At 41.4% G+C, this 14,689-nt stretch overlaps 1 protein-coding gene across 2 annotated transcripts in view; it reads left to right on the top strand.

Moving 5' to 3' along the window:
- The window catches only part of APAF1 (apoptotic peptidase activating factor 1), a 66,142-nt gene extending 59,882 nt beyond the window's left edge, over positions 1-6,260 (top strand). For both annotated transcript variants that reach the window (XM_019641739.1, XM_019641738.1), the window contains exons 26-27: positions 576-722; positions 5,305-6,260. In XM_019641739.1, the coding sequence (XP_019497284.1) occupies positions 576-722; positions 5,305-5,451 (294 nt within the window). In that variant the 3' untranslated portion in view covers positions 5,452-6,260. The remainder of the gene's footprint in view (positions 1-575; positions 723-5,304) is intronic.
- Positions 6,261-14,689: the final 8,429 nt, after the last annotated feature.

The following is a 14,689-nucleotide window of genomic DNA, read 5'->3' as shown; positions in this document are numbered from 1 at the left end:
AGATATTAAGTGTCAGTGGAAATAAATGGGAATATTAGCCTCTGTAAGTATGGATTTATAAGAGTCTAGTAAAATAATGTGTGTGTGTGTGTGTGTGTGTGTGTGTGTGTGTGTGTGTGTATGTACCTTACTGGGACTTATCGTTTAAAATACATATACTTTATGAGTTTGAATGACATCTGTCAACATTCTTGGTGGTAGATTCTGGACCACAAATTTTTTTTTTGAGGTAGTTTATTTGTTAGGCCTTTTTGTTTATTCCTTGCTTCTCCTATCATTCTCTTATTATTAATTGAAAAGAGTCACAGTATTCTAATCAATTACTCTAAATTCTTTTATTTTTTGGAGTATATTAATAAATATATATTGTAAGTATTAGTGTATTTTTAAAAATTTGAATAGAGTGGAATGCAAGCTAAAAAAATTCCTAAGGCATCACTGAATTGTAATTACATTTTTAAGAGAGATTTCCAAATACGTTTCAGATTATATATATATATATATATATATATATAAATAAATAAATAAAACTTCTGGGTGACCCTGTGAATGAATTGTGTATCACGCTTGTGTAGATATGGAACGTCTCAAACGGCGAGCTTCTTCACTTGTGTGCTCCGGTTCCGGTAGAAGAAGGAGCTGCCACTCACGGAGGCTGGGTGACCGACCTCTGCTTTTCTCCAGATAGCAAAATGCTTGTCTCTGCTGGAGGCTATCTTAAGGTAAGGGTTCCTCAAAGACTGAATGAAAAGAACAGCCTATATCCTACTTTCTAAGCTGTCACTTCTTGTTTCTCAGTTGGTCTTCATATGACCCAGTGAAGTGGAAGCGCCATTACTGTTATCCCCACTTTGCAGTAGTGATGAGATTGAGATCTGCCAGGCTGCTTGCTGCAATCTCTTGGAAGTTTTGGTGGCCGTGTTAGGGATGATCTCGACCCAGGGCTCTCATACTGCCGTACAAAGTCTCATAATCAGAATGACTAGAAAGTGGGGGTGTTTCACTTAATTTTATTTTTACCTAACTAGTTAACTATTTTGGTTGAAAGTCTTTGAAAATATTTGTGAAAGTTCCTTTAAGTATTAGTAGTAGTGGTGGTAGTAATAATAACAATAATAGCATTAGCATATTGCTTTATAGTTTATAAAATGGTTTATTTACATCGTCATTAACCAGCTTTGTGAGGCAAAATTTTATTATCCTTAGTTTATAGATGAGGAAACCGATGTTCATAGAGTGTTGTGACTTCTAAAATTCCATAGTTAGTAAGCTGGCCTATACAAATTTATTATGAGTGAATACTGAGGCCAAGGCTGAGTGTGTTGTGGTGCGTGCATCTGTTTACCCATCCACTCAATAAGAATGTGTTAAGGGCCCTCTGTGTGCCAAGACACTGCTGTGTGGCACAGTGATGAAGACTTGGTTCTTGCCTTCAGGTGGCTTACAGTCTGGCGGGGAAACAGACAGTAAACAAAATCTCTAGAGTGTAGGAACGGTTCTGGGTCACAGATGTATAGCTCAGGCACAAAGGAGTGAAAAGTTTTACCTTTGGGAGTTAGCAGAGGCTTTCTGTGGAAGGGGATGCTTGAGGTGAGGCCTTTGAATAGGAGTTAAAGATGATACTATATATTGTACTGACCATTTAAAATAGGTTGCTAATAAATTAGCCCTTATGATATTGTTATTTCTTACTGAAAACATTCAAGTGTAGGACATGATTCTGATTGTCTAACACAGTATATAGATGTTCAGATATACTTGAATGAATGAATCGAAGTTTTTGGTTGTAGGGGGCCCAAGTAATTGCAATTTTACTCAACATAAAAATTTAGCTTATAGGGCCGGCCGAGTGGCGCGATGGTTAAGAACTGGCTTAGGACGCCAGAGGGCCGCGGTTCAGATCCCACATATGAGGGCCAGTGACACTGCCCTCCACAGCTAAGATGCTAAACAACAGCTCAACCTGGAGCTGGGCTGCCGTGAGTTGCCGGCGACGGCGTAGGCTGCAGCCCCTGTGGCAGTGGGTTGCCATGGGCTACCGTGTGTAGCCAGCAGCCAGCGTGAGCCAGTGAGCGGCCGTCCGGAAGCCGGCGACTGATCTGCCTCGCCCGGGAAGAGTGCAATGATGGTGCCAACTTGGGCCAGTGAAGCAACGTCCTCCACAACTAGACTGAAGACCCTTCCCCTTTCCCTTCCCCTTCCCCAATTCCCCAGCGCTGTTCCCATCCCCCCCATTCCCCAATAAAAATCTTTAAAAAAAAAATTTAGCTTATATAAAAGATAAATTACAGGGCAGTTTTTAGGTCTATGAGAGGACGTATGTTATGATCCCTTTAAGTTAGCATTTAAAATACAATGCTGTTTACAAAACGTTGCTTTAACCTATACCTTTTTTTGGGCACATCTTTATTTAGTTTTTAGGGAATCGTGAGACTATCACTACTTGTCCTTTAGAATAAAGATGAACTCTTAGCCTGATAGAAGAGCAGCATTGTTGCTTTTGTGTTGGAAGCTGGGGATCTAGATCTGTATTAACTGCTGAAAACTTTAGCTGCTCAGCTTTGACACTGAGCTTCTAGAGACCGTGTCATTTGATGCTCTGGGCCCCATTGAAGGCTATCCCATAATCCTGAGTCTGGCTTACAATATGTGATAGAAATCAGTGATCAATTTTCAGAGTTCTTGGAGAACTTTGAAATGAGCAGCAGAATATATATCTGTACTGTAGCGGGTACATCTTAAAGAGCCTACATATTCAGTCTGTATATTTAAGTGACAGGCTATCCTTACCTTTGGTTTGATTACCAGCATAGTAAACTGATTGTGATATAGCCCAGCCTGCATCTACCCAGCGTGTTGAGACTACCCAAAGCACAGAGCAAATTATTATTGCTTTTTTTTTTTTTTTTTTGCACAGAGCAAATAAAAATAGAAAAGGAACAGCTGCTGTAATGTCCAAGAAAATAAGCCTTTTGAGTCTGTTTACTTTAGAATCCAGGCTGTATAAATTGAATGTCAGTGAGATAAAGTTGATATTCAGTAGCTAAAAAGCTCTTCACTTTCAAAATTATTCCTACTTGTAAATTAAAAAATAATATAGTTAGCTGTTTACCTGTGCTATGCACAGAGTATATACTGTTAAAATGATGAGAAATCCACATTAATTCATACTCATGAGGAGAAAGGCTGACTTGAAATATGAAGACATGGCAATAAATGCAGGTTGGCCATTACTTAGAGGTAGCAGAGTGTCATGGTCAGGAGAGTGAGCCTTGGGGCAGACTGCCTGAGTTCAGAGGCTGGCTCTGCTATTCATTAGCTTTGTTAATAATCTTACTGATTACAAGATGGTTTAACATCTCTGTGCCTCGATTTTCTCATCTGTAAAACTGGCACAATAATTTCTATCTCATAGGGTTGGGAGGGTTAAAGGCATTAACCGTGTAAAGCATTTATACATACACAGTAGCACATTACCCTGAATAAATGTTAGCTGCCATTTTTTAAAAATTCATATTATTTCTTAGAGCAGTTTTAGGCTCACAGCAAAACTGAGCCAGAAGTACAGAGTTCCTGTGCACCCTCTGCCCCCACATTCTCCACTGGAGGGGGACATTGTTACAGCTGATGAAGCGTCATTGCTGCACCATTGCCACCTGAGGTTTGCTGCAGGGCTCACTCTTGGTGGTGTACATGATATGAATTTTGAAACATGTAATGACATGTGTCCACCATAAAGAATCGTTTCACTGCCCTAAAAGTCCCCTGTATTAGCTACCACTTTAATATCATTGTTTTTTAGTCCATGTTCAAATTCATGGCTGGTGTAGTGTTTCCAAGTAGAGTGATCTGCTTTAATAGAGGGAAGGCACTGGGAGCCCTAGATTAGGAAGCCAGAAACTGTTCAACCCTTGCCACTTGTTAGCAGTGTCATCTCAGTGACAAGGCCTTTCTTCTCTCAGAACCACGGTTTCCTTATTTGTAAAATAGGCAGTTTGACTAGGTCAGGGGTCGGCAAACTTTTGAGACAGAAGAACCAATCTTGTCCCTCACAACAATTTAAAAATTATTCGACAGCCATAAAACAAATGAAATCACCATTATGTGAATAATGTGCTTTAAAAATTTTATAAATGAAACTATGATAGTTTTATTTTCATTTTCAATTTTACTTCAGAGCCACATGTATGTACCCAAAGAGCCGCCATGTGGCTCGCGAGCCACAGTTTGATGACCCCGGGACTAGGTGATCTCTAAGGGCCTTACCACCTCTATGATTTGCCCCTACAACTGAAAACTGAGTTTTCTCTCAAGTAGGTAGAGTATCCTGTGTAGTCTTGATTACATTGCTCTTTTACAAAGCAAAATTGTCAGTTCCGGAAAATTTCAAGTCAGTACATGTTGCTTTAGTGGGGCTCACTGAAGTCCATGGGGTGTCCTTTTGGCAGTTGTTATTACTGATGGTGAATGTGAGTCATTGACCCAGTCACGTGTGCAAGGCAGAGAGTGCCAGGCACTGCCACAGATACAAAATGAGTGACACCATTATTGCATTCATAATACTCAGAATCTTGATGTACCTGAGCCCTGTTCAAAAGGTGTCCATGTACATTGTCTCTTTTGCCCTCATTTTAGCTGTGAGATATTTGGGTGGCTTTATGTTCTCCATTTGGCAAATGAATATGAATACTGTTATAGTCTTAGCAAATTACAGTGATCGGGAGGGGAAAGGAAGGACTTGGCCAGAGCATCTGCTCCATTTGAGATGTTCAGTATTTATTTAGCAGATAAATGTATAGGGTATTTTGTAAAGAAACTTGGTCATGGGCTCTCGAATCACTTCTAGTGAAAGGGAGCGTTCAGTAGAGAGGACCCTCTATCCCATACCTCGTCTTACACATAGTCTCGGTGTCTGCCATGACACCAGTCCGCATCTGCAAAGGGGCCTTTTTAGAGAAGAGGGCATTCTTCTGTCCATTGCACTGAGAAAGATAGTCACACAGGCGAGTTCAGTCCAGCCATGGCCTAAAGGACGTCGAGTAGCCTTGTGTCTGCAGCTGTCCGTAGGCTGCACGTTTCTCCAGCATGCCTTGAGTGGGGTGAGGGGTAGGGGAGCTGCGAGACGGTCAGGGTTAATCAGGAAAGGCTGACCCGGCTGATAATTCTGTATTTGGCATCAAACCTGAGACTTCTTTCCTGCTGTTTGGGAGTGGAGAGGTGATAGGCTGAAGGATCTGGCTGGCACTACAGATTGTCACACAGTGTAATTATCAATCTAATGAGAATTTTATTTTTTCTGAACAGTGGTGGAATGTTGTCACTGGGGAATCCTCACAGACCTTCTACACAAATGGAACCAATCTTAAGAAAATACATGTGTCTCCTGACTTCAAAACATATGTGACTGTAGATAATCTTGGTATTTTATATATTTTACGGATATTAGAGTAAAATACCTAAGCATTTATGTAAGTTGAACACTTTTAAATTTTGAATTGGAAAAAATTATAATGAACCCTGTATTTCAAGTTTTTATAAAGCTGTGAATTGTTTTGCAGTATCGCATTCATTACAGAACTGTTTGTGGTTGGATGAATAATACTAATTGTAGCTTTTTCCCAGATGAACACACCTTTAATCTTGTTTTTCATAATCATCATCATTATTGTTAACAGTTTGTACTTAAGATGCAAATGAAAAAGTAAATACATACCTTGTTGTACTGTTGGTAAAATTATCTCATGATACATTCAAATTGGTTGCCATAATTAATGAGAACAGTTTGAAGGAAATGTGTATTTAATACTGTCATTATGCAGTTCGTGCCTCAGAGTAGCAGTGGTCTGCTTTGTGAGCCACACCCCAAGAGGGTGTAGTTCTCCCAAATACAGTCTTGGAGCTTATTTGCACCCCTTAAATTTGCTATAAAAATATTGTGAGTGTGTGCGCAGTTTGCATCATTTTCTTTAATTCACTAGATAAGTGAGTCTTAGAATTTAAGTTTTTTCTATGAAGCAAAAATTATGTGTGCTGGAGACAGCAGATTTTATTTGTCTCCCTTTTTTTCACTAGCTGATGGCAGTCCAGTGCTGTAACTAGACTCTAGTTGTCAGCCTCTGAGTTGGGCACTATCCTGCTTGTTCTGGTTTTTTATACACTAGACCTCTTACTTGACTGAACTTGACCTTTCTTTCTTTTTTTTAAAGAAATTTTATTGGGGAATGGTGTGTTTTTCCAGGACTCAACAGCTCCAAGTCAAGTAGTTGTCTTCAGTCTAGTTGTGGAGGGCGCAGATCCATGGCCCATGTGGGGATCGAACCAGCAACCTTCGTGTTATGAGCCTGCGCTCTAACCACCTGAGCTAACTGGCTGCCCTGAGCTCGACCTTTCTTAATCTGCACTTTTTTCTTTTATTTAAAGCAGTTGCTCCACTGTTACTTGTTAGTAAATCAGAATAATTGGGAGGGAGCCAACTTTAATCATAAGTTTTAACAACAGAATTTTTCTAAGAAATATAGTAAAAGATTATTTTCTTTTAATTCCTTTTACGTTTAGATGAATAGTATTATCAGTGCTATTCTCTTAGTGAATTTCAAGAGAATTCTCTGTGGTTTTCTACGCAGTACCAGAAATTATCGTGACTCTGGAAGATGTCACTTTTAACCCTCCAACCAATTTATCTCCCTTCTCCTTTTTGCCCTCCTTATCTCCTTTCCCTCCTTTCCTCCCTCTCTCCCTCCCTCTAAGTTAATCAGAAAAGATAGCATTTGACAAGGAAAAAAGCACATCAGCATTAATAACTAGCTTTTGACTTCCTGATTAGGAACCTTAATTGCAGCTTAAATCTAAACATTTTTTTTGAAATATAATGTTGAGGGAAATGGTGATAAATTAATAATAAATGTGGTTCTCATATTAAAAAAAACCCCAAAATTGAAAAATTTTTGTTGCTGTAACAGGGACTAAGTGAAATGGGTACTAGTGTTAACATAGATAAGCAGTGAGCCAGCTTCTGTTGTTGGTGCTTACTAGTAGAGGGAATAGACCACTCCAGATGTTTTTAGCATCTGAAGAAACCATAAATAGAGTGAATAAAAATCTTTTACATTGTTAAGGTTTTCTTTTTGCTTTTTTTTAAATAATGTGTTGAGGACCTGGTTTACAGGCTTACTGTGATTTAAACAAATGTGAAGTGAAATCTGAATTTTATAAAAGAAATTTCTGTAAATGGTACGTTCTCCTTAGAGTATCTACATCATAATTTGATTTGCATACAATGTTTAGGAACTCATTTATAGGTCAAGAGTATAAAGTATTAACTTTTAGAATTAAAAGCGCTTGACTGTTAAAACAACAGACATCAGCTTTTAAAAAGGCTTGATTGACCCTTGTCTTAAAAATAAAAAGAAGAATGGGAAGAAAACAAAGTGACATGAGGAAAGAAGAGAAGCTACAAATTTTGTGACAGCTCAAGTAGTCAAGAGGAGGGTTTTGGTTTGAATTTGTAGATGAGTATTTTTTAAGCACCTCCCCCCCTTTTTTTAAATTGGAAATTATATTGCAGTTTGTATATATAAAGATGTTTTTTTTTACAGTGTATGTGTCTTGTATGTTTTGAAAACTTAGTTTTGTATTAATGACACAGTTTACATGATTTTTTTTGCCTTGGTATACATTTTAATACATGAATTTAAAAAATGTTATAAGAATAAAATTCCTAAAATGTTTTTAAAAAATATTTTTAGATTGTTTCAGACTCTTTGCTTGTCCTTTGTTGATTAGAAAACAAATGTAAACGATTCTTCAAACTAAATCCATCAACCTATTAATACTTTGTCAGCTGTGTCCAATTCAATTCTATCAAAATTTTCTTTGTCTCTGATGATTGCTGCCTGGTGTGGTTGACATGGAGAAGATCCTGTAAAGAAGAAAATTCATTTATTTATTCTTTCATTCAGTAAATATTTATTGAGTTCTGCCATATGCCTGGCATTTTTGTAGGTATTGGGGATATGGTAGTCAGCAAAACAAAGTCCTTGCCCTATTGCAGCTGGGGGCTAGGGAGAGGGGACGGAAAGTAACTAAGCAAAACCTACAGTGTGTTAGTCGGTGTGTGTAAATGGGAGGGATGGAGAGGGGAACAGTGTTAGATGGAGTTACTCACTGAGGAGAGAGTGAGTCGTACAGGTGTCTGGAGAGCATTCCCAAGCAGGGGTACAGCAAGTGCAGAGACCTGAACATGGGATGGACTGGTCTTTTCCAGAAATGGCAAGGAGGCCGGTGTGGCTGGTGAAGAGTGAGTGAGGGCTGTATGACAGGAGAGGCAGCCAGCACTGTGGAGGGCTTCCAGGAGATAGTGGAGTGGTTTGAGCAGTGGAGTGATCTGACTCAAGCTTTAACTTAATCACTCCGGCAGTGGGAACCAATTGAGAATCAGTTGAAAGAGGGACGGACAAGGGCGAAGGAGGGAGACCAAGGAGGAGCTTTTGCAATAACTTAGGCAAAATGAAGGTGGCCAGACTAGAGTGGTAGCAAGGTTGTAACAAGTTGGATTCTGGGTGTATTATTTTTCTTTAAAGGACAGTTTATTAGAAGTAAAAATACATTTCAAAGAAACAGAAGCGAGCCTGTGCAGTAGAGAATGGCTCAAGGGCCATTATTAGAAGAGAAAGTACACTCCAAAGAGTTTGGAGTGGGCCAAGCAAAGGAAACTCAAAAGGCCTCTGGGTGTATTTTGAAGATAAGAATTAATAGGATTTCCTAATAGATTGGATAAAGGCTGCTAGAGAGACAAGTCAAGAATGATACCAAGGTTTTGGCCTCTTTGGCTTGTGCAACTACAACAGAAGAATAGAATTGCCATTAACTGAGATGAAGACAATGAAAGGAGCCAGTTTTTGGACCTGGTAAGTTTGAGATGGCTGTTAGGCATCCAAATGGGGATGTTGAGTAGGTGGTTGGATCAAAGTGTCTGGAGTTAATGAGAAAAACCTCTGATAGAGATAGACATCGGAGAGTCATCAGTGAATCCATGGTATTTAAAACCACAGGACCAGAGATCAGCAACGAAATTGGTGTAGACAGACAAGACAGGAGGCCCAGAACTGAGTCTAGGGCAGTCTGGAGGTTGGTGAGATGAGGGACCAGCACAGGGGACTGAGAAGGACCAGCAGAGACTCCAATTTGCAAATTACTGTGGGAAGTGTAGTGAATGCAGTGGGCCTGGGTTCCTTTACTCAGTGTGATCTTGGGCAATAAATAAATAAAATTAAATACATTTTAGATGTTGGGGGGAGATTGGGGATAATACAGATAATAAGAAAACAAGAAGAGATCAGCAGTTGTCTTATCTGTAAAATGATTATCAGTTCCTCCTTCTCAGGGTTGTGAAGATTTAGCAAGATAATGCTCATGAAGTGCTTGGACCAAGATAGTGCTCAGTGAACACTGCTTGGTGGTATTCAGGTCCCATCATCTGCCTGGCAGCAGGCCCCCGACTGCTGTCTCTGCCACCAGTCTTGCTCCTCTGCATGATTTTTCCAAAGTGCTCGTCAGTCATGTCTCTGCTGTTTAAAACTTGACCTGCTGTGTGCTCTCTTGCTTCTGTGGCTTTGTATGCATTGTTCTCTCTTTATACTGCCCCTCTCCGGCCTCATTTTGGTTTGTCCTAATTCCTTCTTACCCTCCATATATGAGTATTCTCTGAGACGAGCCTTCTGCTGAAGGTCTGAGCTGCCCTCTTGTAGCACCCTCTTCTCTCTTACAAAACTTTTATTACCCTGAATTGTTTACTTATAGGAGTATCGTGTCCTGTCCACACCCCTCCTCCCCCCAGCCCGCATTAGATCGGAAGTTCAGTGAAAGGCAGGTCTATGTCTGTGATACCAGAATCTAACACATGCCTGGCTCCAACTGGAGCCTCAGGAAATATTTGTGAATGATGGAAACTCTTGTATGCCCGTAGCACATTCTGTGTTCTCCTTCTGCCTAGGCTGTCAAATTGAGATGTAGCATCTCCTCACTGGCATTTTCTTTATCTTCCCCTTTTAGTTTGGCATTTTGTTGTAAAGCATCGTTAGGGAAAAGTAGGACTTTTCTTGGTTGGGAAAGATTGCTTACAAATTACATGAAATGAACATATCCCTGGAGTGTTTCTAAGTGGGCAAGTCTGGTGATCTATTACTCAACCAATGTTTTGTGTTACCATAATTTACGTACTGACCTTTAGAGGAGAAAATAACTTCCTCATAATTCTTAGTCTCTGAAGATTGGTACTTGAATAGCTTTCCTCGCCCATAACCCCTCCGTCTAAGACTGCAGATATACAGTTATTATAGTGCCTGAGTTCTGAAATCAGCTGTTGTTGGGCTATGAGTTTAACCGCAGCGTTGTTGTGTAGTTGTGTATATTCACATGGAGGGCGCAGAAGAATTTGCGTCAAACCCGGGACTCAGATCGGAGACCAGGCCTTTGAGGTCATTTGGCCTCAACAGGGACTTACTTCTGAATCAGATGATGTTGGCAGACCAGAAGTTGGGACATTTTCATTTCAATTATGATTCAGGAAAATGAGTGGCTGGTATTCATTGTAAATTCATTTATGAGGTCAGGCCCTCAGAACGGGAGTACTGCTTCTCACACAGAAGTGAAGAGAAAAATCTGCCTCTGTGGTTTCCCAGCACCCAGGGCTGCACTAAGTAACCAGAGAGAGCATTCCAAGCCTGAGTGTGCTTGGTGGCTCAGAACAACTGATCACACTGCAAAACACCCAGCCGGTGAGTGAGGACACCTGCCAAGGACCCAGGTGGCTGTTCGAAGGAGCTGGAGCAAGTCTTCACATCTTCATGACCTCTCCACTCTAGGCACTGCCCAGCCCTTATTTTATCTTCACAGTAGTTGAGTGGATTTGTAGACTATGCAGTTCCGTTTATATAGAGAAAGAACTACACTCCAGGCAGTTAATCAGTGAGACCTAAGGGCAGAATCCAAATCTGGTCTTTCCTTTATAGGAAGACCAGACCCACTGGGTTACAAGCTGAGCGTCAGCTGCAATTGGAATCTTCTTGGCTTCAAGGCAGACGAACGCCAGTCTAGGGGTCAAGGCTTGGGTTGCCGCAGCTGCAGAAGCTGTTGGAAATCTGTGTTTCTCGTTTTTGACTCATCTTCAATTAGCAAGTATTCTAAACCCTTCACCTTGGGTTTGTTTGCCCCACTCTCAAGCAAGTTTCTGAGACATCACAGATCCTTTTTAGGAGGGTGGAAGGGGGAGTTACTGTTTTATGGGCCTTTTATGTGCCAGGCCCTGTGCTGGGCACTTCCACACATTTTTTTTAATTAGTTTCAGGTGTACAAAACATAGTGATTAGACATTTATGTACCTCACAAAGTGATCACCCCAATAAGCCTATTACCCATCTGACACCGTACATAGTTATTATAATGTTATTGACTATAGACCCTATGCTGTACTATATATCCTTGACTTTTTTACTATAGTTGACATTCAATATTATACTAGTTTTAGGTGAACAGCGTAGTGGTTAGACATTTATATAATTTATGAAGTGATCCCCCAATAAGTCTAGTACCATCTGACACTATACTTAGTTTTTATAACATTATCAACTAACTATATTCCCCATACTGTATACATCCCCCTGACTATTTTGTAACTAGCAATTTGTAGTTCTTAATCCCTTCACCTTACTCACCCGGCCCCTCCATCCTTACCCTTCAACCTAGTAACCATCAGTTTGTTCTCTGTATCTATGAGTCTGTTTCTGTTCTGTTTGTTCATTTATTTTGTTCTTTAGATTCCACATATAAGTGAGATCATATGGTATTTGTCTTTCTCAATCTGACTTATTTCGCTTAGCATAATATCCTCTAAGTAGCGGTTCTCAACCTGTGGGTCACGACCCCTTTAGGGGTCGAACGACCCTTTCACAGGGGTCGCCTAAGACCATCGGAAAACAAAAAGATATTTACGGGGCCGGCTGAGTGGCGCGATGGTTAAGAACTGGCTTGGAACGCCAGAGGGCCCCGGTTCGGATCCCACATCTGACGGCCAGTGACACTGCCCTCTACAGCTAAGATGCTGAACAACAGCTCAACCTGGAGCTGGGCTGCAGCCCCTGTGGCAGTGGGTTGCCATGGGCTACCGTGTGTAGCCAGCAGCCAGCGTGAGCGGCCAGCAGCCGCAGTGAGCGGCCGTCCAGAAGCCGGCAACTGATCTGCCTCACCCGGGAAGAGCGCAATGATGGTGCCAACTTGGGCCAGTGAAGCAACGTCCTCCACAACTAGAATGAAGAACAAAACGACAGCAACTTGTCTGTTCCCCTTCCCCCAATTCCCCAGCACTGTTCCCATCCCCCCAATTCCCCAATAAAAATCTTAAAAAAAAAATTTACGCTACGATTCATAACAGTAGCAAAATTACAGTTATAGAGTAGCAACGAAAATAATTTTATGGTTGGGGGTCACCAAAACATGAGGAACTGTATTAAGGGGTCGCGGCATTAGGAAGGTTGAGAACCGCTGCTCTAGGTCCATCCATGTTATCATAAATGGTAACATTTCATTCTTTTTTATGGCAGAGTAACACTCCATCGTATAAATGTACCACAGTTTCTTTATCCAGTTGTCTTTTGAAGGACATTTTGGTGGTTTCCATATCTTGGCTATTGTGACTAGCACTGCAGTGAACATAGGGGTGCATATATTTTTTCGAATTAGAGTTTTCGATTTCTTTGGATAAATACCCAGAAGTGTAATTGCTGGGTCATAAGGCAGTTCTATTTTTAATTTTTTGAAGAATCTCCTGTTTTCCAGTGGCTGCACCAATTTTCAATCCCATCTACAGTGCACAAGGGTTCCCTTTTCTCCATATCCTCGCCAACACTTGTTATTTGTTGATGATAGCCATTCTGACAGGAGTGAGGTGATAGCTCATTGTAGTGTTTATTTCCATTTCTCTGATGACTAGTGGCGTTGAGCATCTTTTCATATGTCTTTCGGGCATCTACACATTTAATTTTAATCCCCTTCTAGGAGTGGCCAGTGAGATGTAAGCAGAAGTTGTGGGGTGAAGCTTACAGGGAAGCTCTTAAAAGGTTGACTTAACTCAGTTGGGAGGCAGGCGCCCATTAGTCCAGACTATCCTTTTTCCTACCTGGAATGTGTATGTGCTGGATGATGTTTCAGCAGCCATTTTGTGATCATGAAATGACCTTGCAGATGGATGCTACACACTAAGGATGGCAGGGTAGAAATATAGAAGGAATTTGGGATTTTAATGTCAACTGTGGAGCTACCATTCCAGCCCTGTACTAGCTCTGAAGTTCATGTTACATTAGAAAAAATTCAACCCCTCCCTTGTTTAAGAGACGGTTGTTTCTGATCTTTGCTACTAGTTCCTGCCTGATAGTCCCATAAACTAAGTTGGTGTATAAGATCAGCTCAACAGATGTCAGTGACCCTGCATCCCTGCCTTCGCCACCGCTCACCCCAGTGACAGACACTGTTCTTCCTCTGATAAGTAACTGGACATCTAGCTGTGAGGTCCTTGAGACTTTGTGGAGTCTCAGAAAGTCTCAAACAAGTGATGTGTAGACCACGCCCAACCCACACATGGATTTTGTTTGGCCCACACTTATTTTTTTAAAACTGAATTTGTTGCCAGCATTTGAAAATCTGGTAATTTGGCCTAAAAATCCTGATTTCTTAGAAAATCTGTTGACTCAGGTTCTTCCTTTCTGCCTGTCAACAATCAGCTGGAACTGAGTAGCAGCTGTCCCGAGATGAGGCAGGTGCCCTGTGGATCAGCCCTCCCCGCACGCATGTGGCCCTGAAAGCATCTGAGTTGGCAAGCCCCTCTCCCCTCCTGCACAACCACACCCCAGAAATGGCCTGCAAAAAATGGGACTCCCGGATTTCCTGTGCTTTTCTGCTTTCCCAGTCTCCCCTGACTCAACACTTAGCACATTGTTTTTTTGTCTCAGAAAACTGAGCATGCAGCTTTGAGAGGCAGTGAGAAATCAGCCTCTCAAATGTCAGAAAACAGCTGATGTTGCTTCTTACTTGGAGACATCTTGACTTCCCTCCTCATGAGTCTTATTGACAGGAGGCAATAAGAGGGAGGCATAGGCCCCCCACCCCCCCACCCGGGAGCAGCTGTTGGGATGCTTGATTGAGGCACTGAGACATCCAGAGGACAATTACACTGAGGATTGAATATGGATTGCTTTTCAACGGCTCTTATTACCATGTTGTTTGCTGACTTGGTGTAGGGTGACTCCATCTCGGCTGCTCTTACTGTGGCACTCAGATGTCTCCTAAATGGCAGGACCTGGAAGACACGCATTTAGCTCCACTGTGCTTATAAGTCCGTTAGGCGACTCGCGGGCTTCTTGGCTGTCTGAACCAAGCAATGAGCCTTGAGAAAACCTCAGCTGCTGTGGCTGCCGCCTTCGACTGGGGTGAGCCCCCTGGAGCTGCTCCATGGAGGATATCTATTTCAGTCTGATGTATGTCTAAGTCTTCGCATCACCGGTCATTAACTACTTTTTGCAAAGTTAAATGCCCGTGAAGCTTTTACAAACATAGGTCTCTGGGGTTTTGGAGAAAAAAAACAACAACTATGTTGGTGATAACTTTCAGCTGTGATTCTCTGAGTTATACACACAGTGCA

This window comes from Hipposideros armiger, unplaced genomic scaffold (genome assembly GCF_001890085.2).
Source record: "Hipposideros armiger isolate ML-2016 unplaced genomic scaffold, ASM189008v1 scaffold_63, whole genome shotgun sequence".
Taxonomy (NCBI): Eukaryota; Metazoa; Chordata; class Mammalia; order Chiroptera; family Hipposideridae; genus Hipposideros; species Hipposideros armiger.
The sequence above is the reverse complement of the archived record's forward strand: the minus strand, read 5'-3'. Positions and strand labels throughout refer to the sequence as shown.